This window comes from Folsomia candida, unplaced genomic scaffold (genome assembly GCF_002217175.1).
Source record: "Folsomia candida strain VU population unplaced genomic scaffold, ASM221717v1 Fcan01_Sc001, whole genome shotgun sequence".
Classification (NCBI taxonomy): domain Eukaryota; kingdom Metazoa; phylum Arthropoda; class Collembola; order Entomobryomorpha; family Isotomidae; genus Folsomia; species Folsomia candida.
This window is the reverse complement of record NW_019091193.1, coordinates 3,500,345-3,525,926: the sequence shown is the minus strand read 5'-3', so window position 1 is coordinate 3,525,926 and position 25,582 is coordinate 3,500,345. Positions and strand designations below refer to the sequence as shown.

Sequence of the window (25,582 nt, the reverse complement as noted above, 5' to 3'; positions counted from 1 at the left end):
AATTTATTTCCAACACTTTTTGATCATTGTGGCACATAGAGTATTAGATATGTTATTATATTTATAAATATGCAAACAATTCAATTATGGATGCCACGATGTTGTAATGATAAATGTCCATATACGCTTAACGTTTTATACATACCATCATTGCTTTACCACTGGAAGTATTGTGAATTCTCGAAGTAAACGGGACAGATTTGATTTGAATTTCAGCCCGCCTCCAATGTTAATCAAATGGGCACCCTGATTTTGGCGCGTAGAAATTCTGTCCCGTTTACTTCGATGCACCGCAATATGATTCACAACTTACATAAATATTTCCCATCCATGGAAATCTGAAAATGTTGGCTTTTGGTGCATCAAATGTTGCAAGAAAGGACAGTCTACAAATGTATGTACATGCATACATATGTATACTAGTACATAAGTATATACATACCTACATACATATTTACCATCTAGGTGTAAATGTAAAGGTACACATAGACAGGTACGTAATATTGCATTAATTTCATATCATTGCTGTTTTTTATCATTGTATATGCATTCGGAAACAAATTTAAAATTTGAGCATTACATTCAGTCAGACATACATATGTACAAATGTATGTACATGTACAGTCAATGGAAAAAGTATTGGCAACCCCCACGCTAGCTAAATAAAATTGGCTATAAACTTGGAATGCATTATACAATTGGCATGAAAATTTGTACGGATTTACAAAATATAATGTGGTCTTCGATTATAATCATGTTTTAATGATTAAAATTAGATAAGCACAGTTTTTAAATAATTTGTTGGAAAATTTGCAAAATTAACCCGCAAGAAGTATTGGCAACCCTTAACTTTAAAAGTCATTATCAAAGATACGGCAGTTTTGTTTCGATAAACTGCTTCCAGTACCGCGTAGCACCTCGCCTCGATGCAATAAGAGCAGATATACGCCTTGGAATTGACTGGACAAATTTCTTTATAACCCTTTTGGATATGGCTTCCCAATCTTCTTTCGAACTTATGACAAGCTCGTTTTTTGTAGAGTGATTTCCCACCAGTCTCTCTTTTCTCATCCCGGACAATCAGAATCACATCGGGAGACTGTGCAGCTAACGAAAGAAGCTTAACCTTTTCGGTCTCCAAAAATTTGCATCGTTAATGTGGATGCATGTTTTGGGGCCACTGCATTTTTGTAATATGAAATTACTTCCTAGGTCAGATTTTTGTCAAATGTTTTCAAATTTTCGTTTCGAATGATTAATTAGACCTCATTGGTCATAACTTCATCAATAGTGCCCAGCTAACTACGCAACCACCTAGTCATTCAACCCCAAACCATAATCGATCCTATTCCGAGCTTGACTCCCAGACGGCAGCATTCATTTTTGAGAGCCTCATTTTGCATCCTCCAAACTCTAACCATCCAACCCACACCGAATAAGTTAGATTTGCTTATTTGAGACCCCTAGACCCTTCTTCATCAATTGGAAGTCTATTTAGGGTGGTATTTAGCTGATTTAAATACCTTGAGTTGGTTCGTTTCGGGAGCCTTCTCTTCTATGGGGCTACTGGACCCTGAAACCCCATGGCATGATTTTTGATTGATCACCATATTGTATGAAATATTGACTCCACAGTTGGTTCTCAAATTCTAAGTGGTTTGTGGTGTTGAAATCTTCCGATTTCAAGAAATTTGTTGCTTGATACATCATTTGCGTTTGGCGTAGGTAACTTTTTTATTCCGCATCATGGAAAAGCAGAAACTAAAATTGTCATTTTATATTTGTTGGCTACATTTCCAATAGTAAATATGAAAAAGTATATTTTCCATTGATTTTTCGATATCCAACTTTTGTTTGCGAAAAAGAAATGAATATTTCTCACTGCACCAAATACAGCTCGTTAGGTGTCGCCATTTTGGTTCCAGACAACACAATTGCTGACTTAAAATGTAGCTATCATCATATTTTGTCACCTAATTAACTTTCCGTAATGAAATGTGGTAGGTCATTAAGAAAGTTGTTTCGCGTAATTAATTTGGCCACATGTTGCCAATACTTTTTGCGGGTTAATTTTGCAAATTTTCCAACCAATTATTAAAAAACTGTGTTTATCTAATTTTAATTAATAAATCATGATTAGAATCGAAAACTACATTATATTTGCGAAATGCGAACACATTTTCATGCCAATTGTATAATACATTCCAAGTTTATAGCCAATTTTATTTAGCTAGCGTGGGGGTTGCCAATACTTTTTCCATTGACTGTATTATTCACTGGAGTTGTGTCCAAATGCATATTCAACGACGAGGTGTAAGATATAATCGTCCCGCATTCCTGCAATTGCGTTTCACTGCATAATTTTCAACTCGTAAGTAACAAACGAATTTCACACAATGTTCCAACTCTTACATACATATGTATGTGTAAATGTATTTAAATTCAAGCCTGTCTATACCAACGTAATAAAATTTATTTATCAACGTTTGCATCACAGACTTCTGCAAATACATATTTCCCAGCTTGCACTATACTATACATACTTAAATACATATTTATAAATATCTGAATATATGTATGTAATGTGAATTTGGCGATTGACCACTTTATCCCTTAATATCTGCACATGCATCCATCAATCTGTCCAACATTTATTTACCAACGGCGTAGTTTTCCTATCTACTTATATCCGGAGATATAATGTAAAGTATTGATGCACTTACTTATCTTTTTGCTGACACATATTGCAGACATACTTAAATACACGTTTCACACTTTACATATATAATATTTCTCTCCACTCGCCAATTTCCGTCGTTCAAATTTAGAAAAAAGTTTTTAAATTACTGCAGAAAAATGGAAGCTGATGCAGACAACTCATCACCAACTTCTTGGTTCGACCACCTCACTTTGGAATCCTTGCTGGGATCTGGAGCCTATAGCTGCGTCTTCCAGGCAGTAATTTTTATTTTTGCTTTAGATTCAGCTCAAAACTGATTTTCTTTCGACTATATTAAGATTTTCTTGTGTAAATTTTCTTGTGTACTGTATTTAAGGCTTCTGGACAACACGCCGTTTCCGCTGTCAAAGTAGTCTTTATCGACGCCAATATTAGCACACCAGAAGAGCTGGACGCTGAGAAAAGTCGACTATCTCGAGAATATGAACTTATGACCGGAAAGAAACATGAAAATTTAGTCGAAATCTTGAAGTCATCCGATAAGCCATTAATCACAGAAGATATTGAAGTTTTGCTAAATAGTCCATATCCACAAGGCAATTATAACGTTTTGGAACAATTAGATCTCTTCAAAGCGGCCAAATTCAATCCTTCTGCATTCAAATGGAGTTATGCGGTAAGTCGTTGCGCCAATGGTTGAACATAAATAATGACGTCCACAATCCGGAATTTCGGACGAACCCGGGATTTAGAAAGCACACAGTTTGGGACATATATCAAGGGCTAAAGTATCTTCACCTCCATAAAATAATACATATAGACATTCGTCCCGAAAACATTATGTTTTCCTACTCTCCATCTGGGTTCGCATTTCCCGCTAAATTGGGAGACTTTGGCGTCTGCCGAATGATTCAGGATGAACACTTTATCGATCATAGATATGCTAGACTAGCGTATAAGCCCGTCTCCCGCCGGGCGCGAGTTGATTTTATTTTCAAAATTCCACAAACGAAATCTTTTGTAGATATTTATTAACTGAAACTATTTGATGCCAACGGAAGTGAAAGAAATTTGTCCGTTGCGCAAGCTGCATATCGGCAATCGTCGCTATGAATAGTCATATCGTCGATATGATAGTGGGCCGCGGCCGTGTACTACTCATTAACTATGAGGTGAGATCAAGGGGCCTGTCTTTAGTTTAGATTGGAGAGAAATAGTTGTGTCTCAACTGGAGTGACGGTGGTGCACATACCCATCTGTGTATTAAATTGCTCGAGACAACAACCCGTGGCCCTGGTGTGCAATACACCAGTGTTGGGTTGAGGACCACGACGGGCGCTCATAAAGTGGCTACTATCGCTCGTCCAGTACGTCTTCTAGATATAGTAGTATAATTCTGTGGGTGAGATTGGGCTGGGGCGAGCCGCCCCGGCCCGAGCCGGGCCGCGGCCGTGTACTACTCATTAACTATGAGATGAGATTGGGCTGGGCTGAGGAGGGCCGGGCCGTGTACTCTCACTACTTAACTACCCCCAGATAACCCACCACCCCTAGATAACCATCTTGCCTAAATAACCACCACCCCCAGAAAACCACCACCCCTAAATAACCACCACCCCCGGATAAATAACCACAGAGAGTACCACGCGTTCTGTAATTTAATTTAAAATTAATTTTGGACATATTTTGCAATAAAACCTCACTAATGTTAGTAAGCTTTCCCGCCATAATGAAAATTGAAGCTTTAACGATCCTAGCTAGTCAATTTCTATTTATCGGGAATTACCAGGCCTATTTTGCTGTGATTCCATGTCAAAAACTTGGATTTTGGACATTGGCCCGCCTGGCCACCTGAAATCTTGTACCACCAATGCTCAGACGTTATGGGATTTGATCCCGGTGGCTCGTCGTGGCTGAGGGCGACTCGCCCACCAATGCTCATCCGTAATGGGGTTTAGTCCCGGTGGCTCGTCGTGGCTGAGGGCGACTCGCCCACCAATGCTCATCCGTAATGGGGTTTAGTCCCGGTGGCTCGTCGTGGCTGAGGGCGACTCGCCCACCAATGCTCATCCGTAATGGGGTTTAGTCCCGTGGCTCGTCATTGCTGAGGGCGACTCGCCCACCAATAGGGTATAAGCCCGTCTGCCGCCGGGCGAGAGTTAGATTATCAAAATTTCATCAATTAAATATTTTATATATATTTATTTTTTTTAAATTTGACGCCAACGGAAGTGAAAGCAATTTGCAACGAAAGTTAAAGTGGAAAATTAAATTTCACCCAGTTGAGTCTGTCATCTTGGCAAGCCCAGTCTGACAGTGGCAATGGCAGTGCCATTGGCAGTTTGTCTGACACCCCATTTGGCTCAGTTATCTCTGCAAGTCCAAACGGCAGACTTTTGCTTCTCTGCCACAACAGACTGCCCCCGATACTGTTAGTATACTATGTTGGACTATTCCTGTCTGCCTGGGCCGACTGGCTAAGATATTCCAGATAACCATCATTAGGCCGCCACACCTCGATAGGTTATCGACGATAACCCCCATCAGGTAGCAACGACCCGATAACCCGCATCAGGTAGCAACGACCCGATAACCCCCATCAGGTAGCAACGACCCGATAACCCGCATCAGGTAGCAACGACCCGATAACCCCCATCTGGTAGCAACGACCCGATAACCCCCATCAGGTAGCAACGACCCGATAACCCCCATCAGGCGCCACACCCCGATAACCCCCATCAGGCGCCACACCCCGATAACCACCATCAGACAGCAAAGCCTCGATAACTCCCACTATGGTGCCACGCCTCGATAAAACCAATCACGCAGTAAGGACCCGATCAGGCAGGAACGCGCCGATAACCACAACAATGCCACAATTCCCAGATAACCCCATATCATCAGGCAACTAATAACAGTTACCACCACCAGGGGTAATATTCTGGTAAAAGACGGATTTTCGCGCCATTCGAAACTTAACGTTCGCTACGTTCACTTCGGTTGCAGAAAGACATTTCCACGTTATGGGATTTAATCCCGGTGGCTCGTCCCGGCTGAGGGCGACTCGCCCACCGAGACCACCAATGCTCAGACGTTATGGGATTTGATCCCGATGGCTCGTCCCGGCCCGGGCGGCCCTCCTGGCCACCTGAAGTCTTGTACCACCAATGATAGTGGAATTTGACACCTTGGCCCTAACACCATCAGATAACCTACCACAGATAACCACCCACCCTCAGATAACCACCATCCCCATGCTATTCCATGCACCATCCCCGGATAACCACCCACCCCCAGATAACCACCCACCCTCAGATAACCACCATCCCTGGATAACCACCACCCCTAGATAACTACCTTCCCTAGATAACCACCCACCCCCAGACAACCACCTTCCCCAGACCACCACCCACCCCCAGATAACCACCATCCCTAGATAACCACCCACCCCCAGATAACAACCCACCCCAGATAACCACCCACCCCCAGATAACCACCCACCCCAGACAACCACCTTCCCCAGATAACCACCATCCCTAGATAACCCCCACATAAATATGCCACAAAGAGTACCGCAGGTTCTGGCATTTAATTTTTTGAATTTAATTAATTTTGAATTTTCGCGCCATTCGAAACTTAACTTTCCTTGCTTTCACTTCCGTGACGGACAAACTTCCGTCACAGACAAATTTACTTTCACTTCCGTTGCCAACAGACATTCTCGCTTATAATATAGATATCGACCTCCTGAAAATTATGGGATCTCCGGCATTACAGCAGATTTGCACTCATTTGGTTTGATGTCCTGGGAAATTCTCCAGATAATTCGGCAGGAAGATACAGAAGCGATGTTTCACAGATTAGTGAATGGCTCACAAACAAATCTGGTCAAACGTTCAAATTGGTGGTTTCCGAAGTGGGCAGAGGTCATTATTAAACTTACTAACAGACACGCTCGAAATAGAATGACGATCATTAAGAAGACTAGTTTTGCGTACGATTTTGAACGTACTTTTGAGTTAAATCCGAAGAAATTGCCATATCTCAAGTTCTTATTCGAAGGTGACATCGTAAATATTAGTCGTAAATACAGAGATTATTCTTACATCTGTAAAGTGAATAATGTAACTTTCCGTGGTGCAAATGCTTCTGCTGAAGCGAATTTTAATTTGGAAATTAGAGCAAATTCCTGTAATATCAGTAATCTAACCTTGGAATCTTTGACAATTATTGGTGATGAAAACGTTATTAGAAACATAATTTGTAAAAATTTAATTGTTAACGTAGGATTAGGTGACTCATCGTCATAGGTCTAAAAATCTGAACATTTTTACGCATTTCTCCATTCTGGGAATTTATTTTTAAATTCTATCAGATCCATTTGTAGACCAGGTCAGTACCAATTTATTAAAAATATGCACTCTAGATTCTGACAAGTTTTGACGGAGGAGACCCAAAAAGAGTGAACACCTTCAGAAAAATTGGGTCTCTTCCTTCAAAACTTGTCAGAATCTAGAGTGCATATTTTTAATAAATTGGTACTGACCTGGTCTACCAATGGATCTGATAGAATTTAAAAATAAATTCCCAGAACGGAGAAATGCGTAAAAATGTTCAGATTTTTAGACCTATGACGATGAGTCACCTAATCCTACGTTAAAGGGAATAGAAATGTGTTTCATAATGTGGAAACCCTGCATCCTGAAAATTTTGGACACACTGAAAAAGACGGGATTTATATATCCGGAGATGAAAATGTTTTGAAACTGATTAAATGCAGGGGTGCTGAAGAATTTGAAAATTCAATAGTTCGCACAGATCAGGAAAGTGATGACCTCCGTAAAAGATATGTCCCCGTGTGTCTGTATATATCAGCAGATTCTAAGGAATGTACAATTGTGCATGCTAATTTACGCAATTCGCTCATCTTCGGGAGCAGACATGTCTTGAATGACATTAAATGCACCGATGTGATTGAGATTAATGGTGAAAATCATACCATAGAGAGCTTAGATAGTGTCAGTCTTATTGAAAATTGGGCAAATATTGAGTAGTCATAATGCATACTTGCAGAAGTTTGTGCACCAAATATTTATGAAGTTTTGTATGTATGTATCTATGTATATTCAGAGTTTTCAATATTTAATTATATTCATAGAATTACATATGTATCAATTTATTACATTTAAATTACTGTACATTAGCTATTATTACTCGATAAAATAAATATTATACATATCCCGTTACATAAATTATGTGTGTTGGGATATATGTACCTAGTCGGGTACGAAATTCTTTGATGAACGTTTTTTACTGCAGAAAAATAACGGGTAAGAATTTTTAATTAAGATTTTCCATCTGGATGCACAATATACCTGTGTATAATATAAAAATACTAAATATCCAAATTTCCTCTTCTGGAGCACACACACTTACAAAATCTGATGGTAAACTGATCGCTCGGATTACGCACACTTTCCTGTGGAAACTTATCCCAAGCTTTGCGTAAATTTAACAAAGAAAATTAAAGAATTTGCACTAAGCAAAAATCATACATACCCCTGGCAAATAGAAAACGTCGAAGATCTCATCCCCCTAAGTCTTTGATGGTTTGGATTTGAATTACTCTGCTGGAGAAAGCGAAACCCTGTTTTTCTCTAGAAAGGGTTACAGCGCAAGCCAAGAATTACATTACCAAAGTTGCAAAACTTAGTGTAAAACCTTTGAAGTCCGGCCTATTGAAAAATAGAAACTGAATTTCTTAAAAGGTAACGGCTCAGCCATATTGTGCAAAAATTGTCCAAAATCGACTATGATCTCATTTCATCGATTTTATTTGGTCAAAAAAATTCCATTGGTAATAGCAGACCTTAATCATCTGGATTATGACTTGCGGCTTAAAATTGAGACCATGGCCTGCTCTAAAACTTCCACGGGTGCAGAAGTTCTCAAATTTTGTTTCTCAACGCTTGTGACCATTTTCCGGTAGAAACCGCGCGTGCTCCAAACGACCGGCCGTCCATCAGATTTCTCAAGCGTGTGTACTCCAGGAGAGGAAATTTGGAAAGGTAGTATTTTTATATTATACACAGGTATATTGTGCATCCAGATGGAAAATTTTAATTAAAAATTCTTACCCGTTATTTTTCTGCAGTAAAAAACGTTTATCAAAGAATTTCGTACCCGACTATGTACACATACACAAGTGGATATTACTGTTCAGCCAATATTAATAATCTTAATTCCTTATTGGAAATTTTTCTGAGAGGTTTTTTGGTTTTTTAGAAATGTTATGGAATAATCTGCCAGGAAACCTTTCAGATTTTTTTCAGACTATTTACTAATTTTGGCTGAACCGTAGTTTGAAGGGACCTCGTAACTCAAGTCCCCATTTCCCTCATTTAAAGCTTTATCGCTAGTTTTCATGATACTTATTCATATACACTTATATATGTATTTGCACACGTTTCGCCCTCTAGTCTCACCAATTTGTGATAAAAACTTGATAACGCGTCATAACCTGAATAAAAGTCAATAAAATACAAATGTACAAAACGATACATGCTATGACCATTAGTACAAAGCATATCGCAATCCTCAGATTAATTCAATTGTGGATAATTACATAATTAAGCCGCAATTACACCAGATAAATAACTAAATACGTAGTGGCTTTAATCCCTAAATTTTCCAGCAACAACCAGATCACTGACGTATTGTAGTACTCTACACCAACCGAACCCACCCCACATATTCAAGTTTATTAAACTGTTTACCTCAGCATGACGACCAGCAGGATTATCCCCGCTCAACAAAGAGATTATCCTGATAACCTTTTTCAAACGATAATATACCAAGAACCCGAACCTATCTAGACCTCTGTCATTCCAACTCGTGTAAAGTATTTGCTACACACCTTTTTTAAATTGTACAAAAAAAATTCAAAACTTCAATCTCACCATGATGAATAAGTCACTGCTCATCTTTGTGCTAGCATTCTGCATAGCGCCCACCTTCGCCGGGATCGTAGTTCATACCAGATGTGGTATTAAATTATTACCAATTAATTCAATTCCAAAATATTTGCATAATTTAAAAATAAATACTAAATTTTCTAGGTGGCGTTGGTTCATGTCGAACCGTGCGATGTGACAATTGCGAAGGTCCCTTGTGCTACGTGACGCCAGGAATGCCTAAATCCTGCTCCGTCGACATGATTCCCAGCTCGGCGGCGTCCTATCTGCGTCTCCGCTTGACCGCGGTGTATCTCGGGTATGCGATCGACATTATCAACACCATTCTCGAGGGGTCATCCGTCCAGCCGGGATTTTTGTACACTATTGCGTACGCCATCACCCCGAATGACCTCATGTCCGGAAATACGATTCGTCTCGAAGCAGAACTTTCGAACTATGAAAACGACCTTGTGGAATGTTGCGTTGCGATTCAGGTCCACATATACTGACGACGTCGATAAGGATTTAAATCATGGTTTTGGATACGGAATCATAGTTTAGAATATTTGGTAGATATTTGTTAGATAAGGTATACTTATGAAAAATAAAGTCAGTATTTTTTGCATCAGATTTTAAGGAATGTACGCAATACGTACGAGATTACAGGTGTGGAAGTGATTGTTTTGCTTTATCTCGGGAGTTTCCCAACAAACACTACATACATACGTCAGTACTTATCATAATTAAGTGATCCCAATAAAGATTTATTACACAATTGTGTTAAATTATAAATTCTGTTGTAATACATATGTATTCTTACATATGAATTTACGCATTTATTTACTACATCTGTTAAACGTATGTAGCCTGGATTAATCTTGTTTCAAATGTCACTACTAGTAATTAGATGAAACCTTAATCTCAATTAAATACTTGGGCTATGTATGTAGATAGATGGTGGAGCGATATATCTCATCATTGGTATGACTAAGTATTTGCAATAATTTGAATATGTACAACATTATGCAACATACATGAGTACACACGGCCGTTGGTTCCAGTAATCCAAAAGTAAAAGTATGACGAACTATTGACAGTATGGAGAGGCAAACCATGTTCGATCCGGATTATTTTTTGACCATTGCCGTTTGAGAGACCAGCTCTTTAGATGCAACATTGAGGTGACACTTGCATATGTATTTATGCAAATGCGCAAAATTTAGAGCGTCATGGGCGCCTCAAGTAAACATTATTTTAAAATAAACATTGAGGGAACTCACGTTAACCTTCGTACATAAGTCCGTAAACTTACGAAACTTATGAACATCTCGATGATAAAAGGCATATTTTTAGTTTGTAAGGTGATTTTCGTAAGTTTAAGTACATATCTATATACGTGATTACGGAGTTACGCCGGTTGACGTGAATTGCCACATTAGTTTATTTAAGACTAACGGTCGTATTCTTAATGCAAAATTTTGACAGTGAGTGGGAGTGGCCACTCACATTTTGTATTCTTTAACATGGTGAGTGGGAGTGGCCACTCACACTCAGGTTGGAAATTTTGTATTCAGAATACGACCGTAAGAAATCAATATGTGAGCTGCATATGATATTGCGTTGGGTATGAATTGCATTTCTAATTGATTTTGCATAAATTACGGTATTTATTCCAACTTGAGAGCAACACACTCTAAGGATTTACATGATTTATTATTCTGAAAATTAAACCTTTTGTAATTTGGGATTCGAAAACATTTGGAATTGTTAGGATTCCATTATTTCAACACTTCCAAATTAGTTTGTTGCTAATTTTACTCGCAGTAATTACTTCCCAATGTTTAAAATCCGATTGAAGAAAAATCCCAGGAGATTTATCATTTCTTCAATTCTTAAAGCAGTCCTTGGATCACTGAAGTCTCCTCTCGCACTAGCAAATCCATGCAACATATCTTCAAATCTCCAATGGGCCGTGTTGTTACCAAAGTTTTGGCGTAAAATTTCATAAAATTGGGTCTAAAGTGGTACAAAATTACATAATTACTGAAGATCCGCAAAATATAAAATGAAGGAAATTAATTGAAAATTAGATCACCCACCAAATCGGGGTCCTCCATCGTCGGCATTAAGAAAGTTGGAATTCTCACGGCTGGAGCTAACTCGTCCGGAATTAAGGTCGGGTGAATGTACGCCGCCACGCGGAGGTAATCAGGCAAATAAATTGATGCTAAAAGTGACATCGTGCCACCCCAGCACATTCCATAAACTGCAAATTCTTCTACACCTTCGGCTCTGTAATGTTCCACGATATTTATCAAGTCCCACTGCACCCGGTCTTCCCAACTGCCGACTTCTTCCAACCAAGCTAGTAGGTCTTCCATGCTGCAATAAAATGCAATAAACAAGTGGTCTATTAAATAGTTGGAAATTTTAAGACATTTTCATATTGGGGGTTCTCTTAGAAATTCACTAGTATTGACATAGTATCCGGCGATATTCCTACAATACTACCAAAGTGGTATTGATAAGTAAGAATAGCTAGGTCTTCAAGTTTTACCATATCAGTAGCAAATTTGTACTGACCCGTATAATTGAAGTACCAAGCGATAACAACTTTAATACCGAAAAATCAATACCCGCAAAACTACGTAGGTGTTTTATTATTGATTTTCAAAAGGTATGTTCCGCACTGTTTCTCACCAAAATTTTGATGAAATAACAAACTTCAAATACATTTAGGAGGCTGTGATTTTTTTCAGCTCTGTGGGTTAGCATAAACACTAGCAATAAATCGGCAAACTTTACCTCGACGGAAAAAATGCTAGATTTGCAAATTAAATATCGTAGTGTGATTTAATTTTTAATGCTGGATGGGCAATACGTGTCGCAGATTTATGATTGAATGCTTAAAATTTACGATGAAAACTGCCCAACACAAAACACAAATTCAATTGGGTTAATAATTTTAAATGATGGCGAAACGAGGTCTCGGGCAAAAAGTCGCCAGGACGCTCAAAATCCGTTTCTTCCACAGAAAGGCTCCGGAAACTAGAAGAACCAATAATGAGAGATCCGCGATTGAAACTGTCCTATTTAGCAGATGAGATGGGTGTTCCAAAACCAGCAATTTGTTCCATGTTAACTGAAGACTTAGGTATGAAAATGGATTCCGTCCGTTGGGTACGAAAATTGCTTTCGGCATCTCAAAAACATGATCGAGTCGACTTTTGCAATGCCAATTTTAACCTATTAAATGAAGACTTGAACCTGCTCAATATTTTATTAGCTAAATATGGTACCTGAGTTTACTATTATGACCCGGTGACCAAATAATAATTCGCTCAATGGAAGCAGGAGGGGTTGCCACCGCCCGAGAATTGAAAAGTGCAAAAATCTGACAAAAAATTGATGATGACCATTTTCAAGGATATCAAAGGTCCCCTCCTTATAAAATTTATTGCTGGAAATACTACAATAAATGGGGCCGCGTATGCAGGTACCCAGAAGGAGCTGCGTCCTCCGGTTGAAGAGAAACGTGGGGTCAAAATATAGAGTTGGCCTTTTTTTAGACGACAACGCTCCTCCTCATACCTGGCTTTTTGCGAGGGATAGTGCAGACGAAAATCGCTTTACCTGCACAAACCACACCCCGTGCAGTTCAGACTTGACCCTTAGTGATTATTATTCGTTTCGAAACTTAAAGAAAGACATCAGGGGAAAACGGTTTTCGGATGATAGTGATATGAAGTCGTAAATTTTGGCATATTTTCGAGGTAAATTTTAATGAGTTATTGCTAGTGTTAATGTTAACCTACAGAACTGAAAAAAATCACAGCCTCCTAAATGTATTTGAAGTTTGTTCTTTCATCAAAATTTTGGTGAGAAACAGTTCGGAACATACCTTTTGAAAATTAATAATAAAACACCCACGTATACCAGAATTCTAACAGTGTAAAGTTCTCAAGGTTCGCAAATTTCTTTGACTTCGGAAATCATTTGCAAACTTGCGCATTTCCAGGATTAGTTTTAGTTCGAAAAATACAGAAGCCAACAAGCGAATCTTCGCAACATTTGGAAGTAAGAACAAATTAATGAAAATCTAACTACGGGTACAAATTAATTTTTGCAGTCGACTTACTCAGGAGGTGGGAAGACGTCGGGATCTCCATGCCAAAATTCTCCCCTATAAAAATCTGGCACAATTACGCGAAATCCTCCCTGAACTTTGGAAAGTCTATCGGCAACTTCCTTCACGTTGTTGTTACTAAATCCGAAGGCATCATAGATCGAGATGATTAACCGGGTCGAATTTTTCTCAGTGGTTTCGTAAATGGTCAGATTTCCGAGAGTGATCTCACTCCCTTCTGGAGTATAGTTTGATTGGATTGGTTTTCTTTTGAGACAATTTTCCGGTACGGAATCGGCATGTTGCGTCAAAATGCCGCAATTTACGGCGACCAGCAAGACAGCCGTGATGGTAGCGAGAAGAGAAAAATGTTTTAGAGACATTTTTTTTCAAAAAATGGTTTTGTTTTTAGGTACTTTTTGATATTTTGGGATATCTTCGATTCGAAACCGGTTAACTAAATCGTTTCATTTTGAGGTCTGTTATATACCCAGTTTGCAACAATGTTATCATCCCGACCGATGTTTCATGTCAATCAGGTTGTACTGATTGTGTCACACGTGTGGAACGATTAAAAATATTAATTTATGCAAGTCATTACCTGAAACGGTACAGTTACTTTAGTTGTGTAATGATGTAATTGTCCACTTTACGGAATGATTTGTAAAACAATTTTTGCACACGTTGAGCTACATATACATATATGTTGTAATGTGGTGTGCAACAAGAATCTAATTATTTATAAGGCTTGCTACTGACACTGCATACATAAATTAATGACATCATTTTTCAAGGCCGGCCAAAGGTTTGAGCTCGTGTCGAACATCGAAGAATCTCGAATATTGTAACGTTGTGTGCTTGGATGGTGCAAGAATAGTAATCAATTTGATCTGATGTCGAAGTGGAGTCGGGTAAATTTCATTGTAATTATGGAATACTTATATCTGTGATATGCACATATCGATAAACGCATTTTGTACATACATACATCTTACATATGTATATACCTATGTAAATATGCATGTATGGTATATACATATGTGCATGAAGTTGTGTCCATTAGCTGATCAATTAATGATTTTATTAATAATTATCTTTAAATACGATTAGAACAAGTAAGAAATTGCATAATATTTCCCTGCAAAGAATACATAAATAATTTGTAAATTGTTAGTTAAGCGCAACAGATATTTAATCAATAAACTCTGCGTACATATAGTGTGTGTGCCAAACCAATAAAAATTATTTAAAGAAATTCATAAATTTAGGAATAATTCACACAATCATTTTCCTCAACGGGGACCAGCTCCGCCGAGAAATGTCTCATAAGTCCAGATTCCTTCAAAATTTGCATCCCTTTCACCAACGTTCTCTCCCTGAAGACTTTGGCAACTACTTTTACCGCATATTCAAAATGCTCCTTGGCATAAACCCGTCTCGGTACGGCAATCCTTACAAGTTCATCCGTACTCTCGGGGAAGACAAAACTGCCCAGACCACACGTTCTGATCCCTCCCTCGATATAAAGCTGAATGGCGAGTGAATGCGCCGGAAAATTTTGCGGACTGACGCAATCTTGCAAAAATTTGTTTGCATCGATATAAACCGCGTGACCACCAAACGGCTGCACGACTGGGATTCCAAGATCGACCAACATCTGACCAAAATGCGCCACCGAGTTGATCCTATGGGCCAAATATTGCTCATCCACGACTTCCCGTAAGCCCTGTGAAATCGCGTCCAAATCTCTCCCAGCTAGTCCGCCATACGTGGAAAATCCTTCCGTCACTATGAGCAAGGCTTTCAATTTTTCCGCCAGAGCGGGATCTTTGACCGCAATCCAGCCCCCGATGTGGGACAAGCCATCTTTCTTCGCACTCATCGTCATCCCGTCCGAATAATGCAACATTTCCCGAATTATGTCGGAAATTGTGCTATTTTCAAACCCGGGTTCGTCCCGCTTGATGAAGTAGGCGTTTTCCGCGATTCTGCAGGCGTCGATGAACACCGGTTTTCCATACCAGGCGCAAATGCTGCTAACCTTTTTCAGGTTGGACATGGAGACGGGCTGACCTCCGTACGTGTTGTTGGTCACGGTGACCATGACGAAGGGGACGTGGTCGGAATTTTTCTTTAAAAATGTCGATAATTTGGAGATGTCCATACCTCCTTGGAAAAGGGTGGCATCGGTCGATTTAAAGTCAACCGTGGTGCCTCCAAGGAGCTGAATGTTTGCTTGGGTCGTGTCAAAATGCCCGTTTGATGGGATAACGTGAGACGAATTTACGCCCAGGGTGCTAAACAAGATCCGCTCAGCGGCCCTGCCTTGATGGACGGGTATAATTTCGGGAAATGAGGTAAAATTTTGGACTGCTTTAGTAAAATTGGAGAACGACGAGCTTCCCGCGTAGGTTTCGTCGCCCGTGATAAGATGCCCAGTTTGACGCGCACTCATCGCTCCGGTGCCCGAATCGGTGAGGAAATCTAGGATAATTTGGTCGGTGGAGAGATTGAATAAGTTGTATTTTGCGGCAGTGATCCATTTCAGACGGTCTGTCCGCGTGGAAATCGTTATGGGTTCGATCGTCTTGGTTTTGTAGGGGGGAATCCATCCGAATTCTAGCTCGGTGGGGGGTTGTGAGATGGATGATGGGGCAATTAAGTTTTTTTCAGGTTCGTAAGGTCCCATGATCTTGTACACTTTATGGACTCCGTTAGTGTGTGTAAGTTTATGATTGGTTTTAGGGAGTGTGTGGCATTGGAGGGAATTTTCTGTAATGTAATTGTCCCCAGCCATGGAGTGAGTTTCCTGCATTAGATCAGCACCGTCTACTTGAAGTAGTCCTGAAGAAAATGTTGAACCACAAATTAAATTTTTAGAAATTTAAGTCTATCGGCCATAGCCCGAAAAGGAATAAATAATACAAATTTACGTTTACAAGTAACCCTGAGGAAATTGACTCAATTATATTTGGAAACTCAATTCTTGCTAGAAATATGAGAAATTGTAATCAGTTGTAGAGCAGAACATCCTGGATATGTATTTTGGTGAGAAAAATACCACGTTCCATTCCCTGAAAGAAATACAAAGAGAATGATATAGATTGATGGAGGCAGAATGATAACTAGCCAAATTCAAGTAAAAATTAGTTTTAATTAGGATTTTCTTCAACGCAGGGTTCCAACTTGAAAGCAAGCTTTCCAAAGAGGGGGAATAATGCATTTTTTAATGGCAAATCTGAGAACAATTACCTATTCTGAAACTTATTGAAGATTGCTGTGACCTGCTAACTTTTGTCAAAAGTAGGAACGGCGACGGTTATTTACTGTTTAAGCCAAAATTTACCCTAAAATTAACTCTGACCACAAAGTAATAATTCTTACTGCACAAATCTTGAATTTTTGCCCTAATGAGCTGGCCTAACCCAAGGAGAAATGTGTATCCTACAATCTACATAGCACATTCACATAATTATACTACTTCACACCAGGGTTCGCTACCCCGGGTTTTTGTGGGTTGGGGTTTTTGGGGTTTTTGTGAGTTTTTGGGGTATCAAATCTCCGGAAAAACCCTAATGCTTAATGGGGTTTTTGCGGGTTTTTGTGGGTTTTTGTGGGTTTTTCCGGGGTTTTTGTAGGATTTTGAGGTAGATTGAAACAAAATCCCTTAAACTACAACGTAGATCAATGCTAATTAACTTTTCTACTTCATCTTGAAATTTTGAGAATCTTCATTTGCGACTTGAATTTCCAAATATCATTGCATATATCCAGATTTACATGTCAAACATAAATTTTCGATGTAACAGTCCAAATCAATGATAACGGTTAAAATTGCATGTTAAAATTGTATATAAAATTAGTTTATCTCTAATATATAATTTTAGGAATTCTGGTTCAACCTGCCCCAAAATCTACAAAAACCCACAAAAACCCACAAAAACCCAAAAACCCACAAAAACCCCAAAAACCCCGGAAAAACCCCAGGGGTTGGGTTTTTCTACAAAAACCCCGGGGTTTTCCAAACCCTGCTTCACACCATATTAAAACCAGTGTCCGCAGAGAATTGCGTTTCGAAACGGAACCCTGTAGAAATTATGTAAGTTCAGGTACTCACCTTGAATCGTACCCAATTAAGACAATTATGAGTTAGGTCAGGCTTGTTTTATGGGTTCACATGTATTTAATCAACATATGGAATTATGCATAATTGGCTGGCGAAAACCCAAGCGCTTGATTATCTTCCATACATGCATAAATTGGTAATGAATAAAACCTGTTTATGAGAAAAAATTGTATGTACTTAGCTAATTTTTCACATTTTGTTGCATGATTAAAGTTTGGAGGAACACAATATGCGTAGTTGTGTTTGGGTGTGTTGTCTGCCAATTATCTAACAAATGTTTGTCTGCCATGAATACATTTTATAATTTGCTCATAATGAATAAGATGTCTCGGAGAAATGATTTTCATTTCGTCCCTAATAAACCAGTATATGTGTCTATTTATGTAAATTAAATATATAATATATGTACATATGTAGCATATCCATATATCAAAGCTGGACGACTGTGTATGTGCCAACCTTTGGGTGATTTCTTCCGTTAACCTTGAAAAACAAGGCAATTAGAAGAGGTACACGTATTAAGGTACACACCCACTTCCAGATATGCAATTAGGCCCAACGAGTCATGTTACCTTCATGAGAAGATTACCTTGATTTCTCCGAGTTGAATGATTTATACATCTAGTAAATAAGTTAGTACATATGCATGTGAGAACGTAATATGATTCAACATCCATACATAAATATGTACATAATTGACATCGTTGATATTGTTCGCTGCATTAAATGAGAGTATATGATTTAATGTTTAATTTTCCAGTACATAGAAAATAATTATTGAAGGAAGTGTGTCGTAAGAGATTGTCCGATTGCACAGATTTACTTGCCAACTCCTTTTCAGAAAAGTAAATTCCCTCAATGAGAACACCTTCCGAACTGACTTGGTCAAATTGCAATTAAATATGCTACATATTAAATTGCTATTACCTCCACAGAATTTCCCGGATTTGCCACATCCTTGTGCACTTATCAGACTTTCTACGCCACCCTGACCTCCTTGATCTGTAATTTTTCCCCCGGTCTTAACATTTGCAGAATGGGTGTGAAAGCATTCTGGAAATAAAATTTTAAACATTTCTCTTACAATAATGTTATGCCCGTTTAGAAACGTTTTACCTGTCGGTAGAATAATTAGGGTCGCCAGAAGCAAAAACAGTGGGACAGAAATTTCCTTCATTTCTACAAATTTAACAAGGAATAAGATCACTTGGGGACGAAAGTTTTCACAGAATTTGAACAATGGTTATAGAAAAATAGTAGAAAATTACCAATTTCCTCACAGTAGTAACAATTTCTTCCTTATTTCGGAATTAATCCGTATGGATGAAAAAGTTTGAGTTTTCCTGAAATTACTTAGATATTCTCAGGAACGCTTTGATTTAAAATCGACAAAATCGTCACCAGCACTTATTGCATCATATGTGCATATAATATTAATTTCGAGTGTACATAATTGGCGCTTGGCTGCGTAATATTAAAATGTACGCATTCAATTGGTTCGATTTAAATACTATTTTTAAAAACAATGGGTGAATTTTTAATTACCTTACCTACTATCTACTTAACTGGTTCGAGGACATGCTGCGCTTATTGTTAGAGTTGTACAATGATATGATATGTGCAAGACATGAAAATCAAAGTCTCGTACATGGTAACACTCATGGAAATATATGCTAACTTTGGCTTTATAGCGGTATCCCTTTAACCGTAAGGCAATTATTTAAAGGGGTGTTTGAACGCCATGAGCATCAACAAGCTATTTAGATTTGGTGTATCTATGTAGGTAAATTGCTATTGTAATTCAGCTCGTAACAAAATTTTATCTTGAAGGATTATTTACCTACATCAATTGTTTGTAGAATTTTTATTGGTATCACATTTCTGTTGAATTTTGTAATAACGTAAGAAATAAGCAAATCAAGGAAAGTTTCATTCCCCAAAAAGTTATACAGGATGCGCTACTAACACGTGAACGCGGTCACTCTTGAATTGCTCCAAAACGGGTTGGAGTTCCGGTTCCAAATTTTGAGCATAGCGACATGTGATTGTTGACAAGGGCTGAGCAAAAAATTAGCTCTCTAGATTCAAAAATGACCCTACCATTGCCCTTAGAGTAAGAGGGTACCATAAAAACACTTTCCAAACTTAATATTTCGTACACAGACATAATTAACCACTTTAAAACTCAAGGACAACAAGTTTAGAAAGGAAGGATACATAAGGTACTTAAAAAAGAAGGTCAATAACGACAAGCTCGTACCACAGGACAACCATCATGCCTCAAACACGAGTCCGAAAAGTGCTAATTCGGCCCGTGCTTAAGAAAATTGACCTATTGACCTCTGAGGACAACCCACCACCCCAGAGAGCAGTGGCACGTCTAACCAAAGTGTCAGAGACTAGTGTGCGACGAGCAATTAAAATTTTGGGGAAGCAAAAAAGAAGAAAAATGCAAGTCAATCAGCTGACTGAGAAGCATAAAAAAATCGTCGTCTGACCTGCAAAATAATTTATGTGAATTACCTGACAAAAGATAAAAGTGACTGTTTAGTGTCGTTGGATGAAGAAATATTTTCTTTACAAGATACCAACGGTCAGAGACAAATTTACTATACAACCAAAGGAGAAATTAATTCCAGAAGATTGGCCATCCCGCACACGGAAAAGTTTTGCAACAAGTTCATGGTGGTTGGTGCATTATCTGGTCGTGGTCTCCTCCCACTTATCAAAGTTCCACAAAAAGTGAAGGTAACTGCGAAGTACTTCATTGACTTTGTTTTAAAACCGCTTTTGGAGATTCATCTTCCAAAACTATATGGCTAGGACTCAAATAAAGTGATAGTTCATCACGAAGAAGCGTCATCGCACACCGCCCTTTTGACCCAGGATTACGCCAAGGACTTAAAAGCTAGACTCGGGATAACAATCATCCAAAATAGTGAAATACCTGTTAATTCACCCTATGTAAGTCCCATGGATTTTTTCGGCTTTGGATATCTGAAATAAAATCTTTTCTTCGCCACCCGAAATCTTTTGACGGAGTTTGGAACGTTTTGAGAGACTAGTAGTCTAAAGTTGACCTCACCATGGTCAAATCAGTGTACAAAGGTTGGAATCGCCGATGTCGACTTGTAGTTCGAGAAAAGGGCTCTCACATAGAACATGTTCGGGACCTCCACTCCAAGCCGTTCAACCAGTAATTTAAGGTCATAAACGTTCACGTGTTAGTGGCGGAGCCTCCGTATTGCGTCCATGATCAAAAATAACGAAAATTATGTAAATACTTCGAAAAGAATGTATAGGTATGTAGATGCATTATCTGGACATGTAAAGAATTGAATAAAGAATTTGATCAGATTTATGCCTCGATGAATACGTGGGATCCTAGTAATTACTTTATGAGAAAAATTGTAATCAATGGAATGTATGTATGTACATATTTACGAATGTACATAGATAATTAGGATCAACAAAACAACAAACAACCTTAATTTCTCCATTGTCGGGCTAATACTTAATAAAGACAGACAAGGTATGTTTGTAACATATTACTCTTGTCTAATGTTATAACCAAGCCAGCGATAAGCTCTATGGTTGATAATATTCTCTGCACTATAGTGCAGAGAATATTATCAATTAGTGCACTAATTGAGGATAATAAGCATGTACCACAGATCCAATCGGTGAGTTGCTTGATGGATGTTAATGATCATGTACATACGCTACATGTTTGCGGTCACATGTATGATGCCGCAAACCGATCTCGATTATCTCGATCCGTTCAAAATCTTAGCATGTACCATTACATTTTTAAGTGTGCAGCTAAAATTAGAACAGCCAATCCCTGAGTCAGCGATTGGCTGTTCTCTAAAGTCAGTATCGCTGACTCTCCATGGATTGGAGGAATGCGCCAAATCCGAGTCATATTGTACACTGGAATGACTCGATGCTAGGTTAAAAAGCTTATCATCCGTGTGCAAGGTTTCGGAATCGCACCAAAGTTGTATATTAGGTAGACAATTTGCATAGTTGGCAATTATATAATAAATGTATTGTTGTCTGATTTATTCACAAAACTTTAAAAAAAATTCAACATCTCAAACTTCGCGAAACGCGCGGGAAAAATGTATCCCTTATTTTTAGATTTGGTTGTACATTTCGAACACATTAGAGAAAATTAGAGAGGAGGAAAGAAGTAAAATAATAATTTTTATTGTTTAAGGAAAACCTAAGCGCTTGATTATGTGTTCAAAATTATGCAATGATTAACAAGATTTGCATAATTTACTTACACTAGTTACACGTAATTTTGCTCGTATTTATATATACGTTGAGTATCGAATAACTGGGGAATAACCGTTTTTACATAATAAATGTGCATATTTATGTGTGCATTTTGGAGAATGCATCAGATGCATGTAGGATCGAAATCTTACATAAGGTAAATTACGTCGCGTCAACTTAATTATCTGAATTAACCGGTTTAGACAAGGTCACAGACCAGTTTTGTCGTGAGGAGACATTAATGCTGGTGAAATACCCGGAGCTCAACTATTTAAGGAGTGTCCGGGCTCGCATTGAATCGCTATGTTTTTGACTCGCGACGAGTCAACTCCCATGCACATACATATTCAATGGAAATACTTGTGCTTGTCACATCATTTGCATAAATCACATTGTCCATTTTCGGCGACATGGTGTTGAATAAACTCGAACTCTATATCTCTCGCGAATGCGTCAAAATATACAAATGAGATGACTAACACAAATAATTCAACTGCATTCATCGGTTTTCAGTAAGAAATCTCACCAATTTTGCAAGAATATTTGTAATATAAAAAATGTTAGATTTATACTCCTAACATAATTCTAAAAAAGAAGAATTTTCCTGGCTTCCGAGATTGCTATAAGAATATAAATAAGTCGCAAAAAATGAAATTTGCGATATATGCATGCATCTTTATTTCCTACTTGTAATAAATACTGGTAATAGATAATACAAAATGTCTAAACCTATTTAAAACAAAAATAAATAAACAAGGATAAAGTGTAAAAGTTAGTGTTAATAATGCTAATAAGTTAATTACTCATCCTCACTTAAATTTTTGTTATTATTAATAATTTACAAGTCTTAATCGTGGGGATACGTTATATGTTTACTCATAATAACTGAGCCGGTACTGTCAACAAATCTTGCACCGGCGGCAAATTTGTGGTTATCAAATCAACATAAATCCTTCCTAAAATATATCCCAACATAACGGGAGTAGATGACAGCAAATAAACCGTGTATATGATGAAGGGGTGGATCCACTTCATTATTACGGAAGCCCTTTCCCACCTCGTCACCACGCCATCCCTGTTCACGTCAGCTACATCTCTAAGAAATCCAAAATTAGTACAAAAAAATAATAATAATTAAAAAATAATAATGTGAACCTAATTCAAAAATTAGTGAAAAAATAATAATCGCCAAAAATTATGAAAACCAAACCTGTTGACGTTCACCAAGTCGTCCCATCCTCGACAGAACACAGTTGAAACAAAGCAACAGGACAAAATTAGCAATACTTTTGTGAATCCCATGTCCATCGAGACCATTCAAGGAGATGAATGACATTGAATAAGTTCTTTCAGCGGATGAAAGGATGAGTGAAATGAGGGAGAGAGTTTTTGCGTCTGGTTGCTAATCAGAATTTTAATATCTGGTCCGCTTTCTGATTTAATTTGGATGAGCAAAAAGGTCACTGAAAGTTATTGATATAACGGTTAAATATTGTTCTATGGTTTCTCATTTTGACAATAAACTTCATAAGTTTCCCCCTTGTGGGTCCAGAGGGTGGCTTTATCATATACATACAAAACTAACTTTTTTTGAAATTGTGATAGGTATTTGCGTCTTTTGTCCCCCCAAATCTTTCTCCAGATAACAACACAATATATCACAGGATCACAGGATCGTGGCCATAAATACGTATATATTTACGCATATGTATGTATCTGTTTTGATATCTTTCCATCCTTTCATCTTGAAGTTTAAAATGATTTTTTCAAACGGTTTTGAGGACTAGGTTTTAAAAAACTATACAGTTTTATTTCCACTTGACCAAGCTTTCTACAACGAATGTTGTTTTCAGCAGGGTCACAAATACGTAATTGCTTTCTGACAGAATACTACTTCAAAAAATTTTATTTGACTATAAATCACAATCAGTTTCCCTAGGAAATTTATACATGTAAATAGGTATGTCCGTGTAAATAGCATTTATGTATGTAAATACATAGACTTCGTTTGGGACTACATACATAGATATGTACATATGTACATACATATATTACTGAATTTATTCTGTGTAACATGCCTAACGCTTTTGACAAATTTTATTTTCTATGTTCCTTCAACTTTATGTGCAATATTGTTAATACACGTTACGAGGCAATTGATTACGGTGCGTCTCAAAATGAAAAGATAATTTTGTGATTGGTCATAACTAAAATTGATATGCATCATCCAGTGGTTATATTTTTACAGTTTATTCCCCCAAATAAATTATATTTCGTCATGATTTGACTAGTACAAATAATTATGTATATGAATAATGTACTTTTAGTACATAGAATTCTTGTTGAGAATGACCCAAGGAAAATTGTTAGACCTCGCCGTATGGCAACAATTATGCAGTGCAGTTGGCTATAGCAAGTAGTTTGATTCGCATGATTTATCACGCATATAATACACATGATAACCAAGCTATACTTGTCGAAATTGAAAGATTATCTTGTGCGCATATATATTTACATACGTAACCAAATGGTGGAACATGTACATACCTGAAAAACCTGATCCTCTCAACATGCGATTTGCTGACGTGTGTCCATATTTATTTGCACATTTCCTACCTAAAGAAATTCTTGAGCTGTGTAGATAAATGTGTTCACACATAAATATCTTGTCACATTAGGAGTTTAGAAGTATATGAAAAAATGGTGCTGATGATTCATGACTGGCTGCACGTCAGATTTTTGCCGTAGGTTAGTGTCGGCACCTCGGACATACGTACTTATTTACATACGTCGATTTTGAGTATTAACAGGTTAATTACTTTGCATACCATTTCATTTTCTTAAGGAAAATTCCGTTTAAATTAATCAACTAATGTCCCAGACTGTTAATTTAGGTACATTTCATCGTTGTAGAGGTCATCTCCTATTCCTACAACGTTAGATTCGGCTCGTTTGAAGCTTTGCCGACGATTTGCTCATTAGCATGTGAAATTATCTCAAATTTATGATTGGATGTACACACCTTAATGTGAATTTGCGTCACATTTCGTCGAATGTGCAATTACGTAGAAATTTGTGTATGAAAAACACAAATTACGCATACTCCAATTTTCCTTTTTGAGGTACACTCATTTCTAAATATTCCGGTTTAAATATATATAGGCAATATATTTAATAATACGTAACTGACAAAATAACAGCTAAAGATAAGTACATAAGTTTACGTATGCACGTATTTATATTGCTGCAATTAAATATTTTGTTTATTGCCCACAATTACTGGTCGAAAGCAGTATTAATTCTATTTACATAGGTCTGAAATGTACTTATCCGGGTACAAACTTAATTAAAAAAATATAGCAACCTTTCCTCGTCTGGCTCATCATTAGTGGACCCGACATCGATATAAA

At 37.9% G+C, this 25,582-nt stretch overlaps 4 protein-coding genes and 3 long non-coding RNA genes across 8 annotated transcripts; 2 read left to right on the top strand and 5 right to left on the bottom strand.

The window, feature by feature from the left end:
- Nucleotides 1-2,742: 2,742 nt before the first annotated feature.
- LOC110842269 lies at nt 2,743-6,551 on the top strand. Of its 2 annotated transcripts, XM_035857069.1 has the most exons (3): nt 2,743-2,958; nt 3,057-3,356; nt 6,417-6,551. In XM_035857069.1, the coding sequence occupies exons 1-3, from the start codon at nt 2,857-2,859 to the stop codon at nt 6,429-6,431; spliced, it is 417 nt and encodes a 138-aa protein (XP_035712962.1). In that variant the 5' UTR covers nt 2,743-2,856; the 3' UTR covers nt 6,432-6,551. The 2 variants fall into 2 exon arrangements, with proteins under 2 accessions (XP_035712962.1, XP_021943672.1); XM_022087980.2 differs by lacking the exon at nt 6,417-6,551 and having other exon boundaries at nt 3,057-6,082.
- A 1,248-nt stretch (nt 6,552-7,799) lies between these two features.
- Nucleotides 7,800-9,098, bottom strand: LOC118437737. The gene is made up of 2 exons (XR_004836314.1): nt 8,818-9,098; nt 7,800-8,724 (listed from the first exon to the last, which is right to left on the bottom strand). It is a non-coding gene; the product is annotated as an uncharacterized LOC118437737 (long non-coding RNA).
- Nucleotides 9,099-9,433: 335 nt separating this feature from the next.
- Nucleotides 9,434-10,411, top strand: LOC110863460. Its single transcript, XM_022112774.2, has 2 exons — nt 9,434-9,725; nt 9,799-10,411. Exons 1-2 carry the CDS (start codon nt 9,641-9,643, stop codon nt 10,143-10,145), a joined length of 432 nt encoding a protein of 143 aa, XP_021968466.1. The 5' UTR covers nt 9,434-9,640; the 3' UTR covers nt 10,146-10,411.
- Nucleotides 10,412-11,279: 868 nt separating this feature from the next.
- Nucleotides 11,280-14,283, bottom strand: LOC118433822. The gene is made up of 3 exons (XM_035846123.1): nt 13,775-14,283; nt 11,736-12,018; nt 11,280-11,652 (listed from the first exon to the last, which is right to left on the bottom strand). Exons 1-3 carry the CDS (start codon nt 14,143-14,145, stop codon nt 11,464-11,466), a joined length of 843 nt encoding a protein of 280 aa, XP_035702016.1. The 5' UTR covers nt 14,146-14,283; the 3' UTR covers nt 11,280-11,463.
- Nucleotides 14,284-14,819: 536 nt separating this feature from the next.
- On the bottom strand, nt 14,820-17,171 carry LOC110849229 (tryptophanase). The gene is made up of 3 exons (XM_035846785.1): nt 17,015-17,171; nt 16,696-16,836; nt 14,820-16,606 (listed from the first exon to the last, which is right to left on the bottom strand). The coding sequence occupies exon 3, from the start codon at nt 16,575-16,577 to the stop codon at nt 15,027-15,029; it is 1,551 nt and encodes a 516-aa protein (XP_035702678.1). The 5' UTR covers nt 16,578-16,606; nt 16,696-16,836; nt 17,015-17,171; the 3' UTR covers nt 14,820-15,026.
- A 1,655-nt stretch (nt 17,172-18,826) lies between these two features.
- Nucleotides 18,827-19,245, bottom strand: LOC118432944. Its single transcript, XR_004834331.1, has 3 exons — nt 19,157-19,245; nt 19,005-19,067; nt 18,827-18,941 (listed from the first exon to the last, which is right to left on the bottom strand). It is a non-coding gene; the product is annotated as an uncharacterized LOC118432944 (long non-coding RNA).
- A 3,581-nt stretch (nt 19,246-22,826) lies between these two features.
- Nucleotides 22,827-23,528, bottom strand: LOC110842117. The gene is made up of 2 exons (XR_002547297.2): nt 23,383-23,528; nt 22,827-23,268 (listed from the first exon to the last, which is right to left on the bottom strand). It is a non-coding gene; the product is annotated as an uncharacterized LOC110842117 (long non-coding RNA).
- Nucleotides 23,529-25,582: the final 2,054 nt, after the last annotated feature.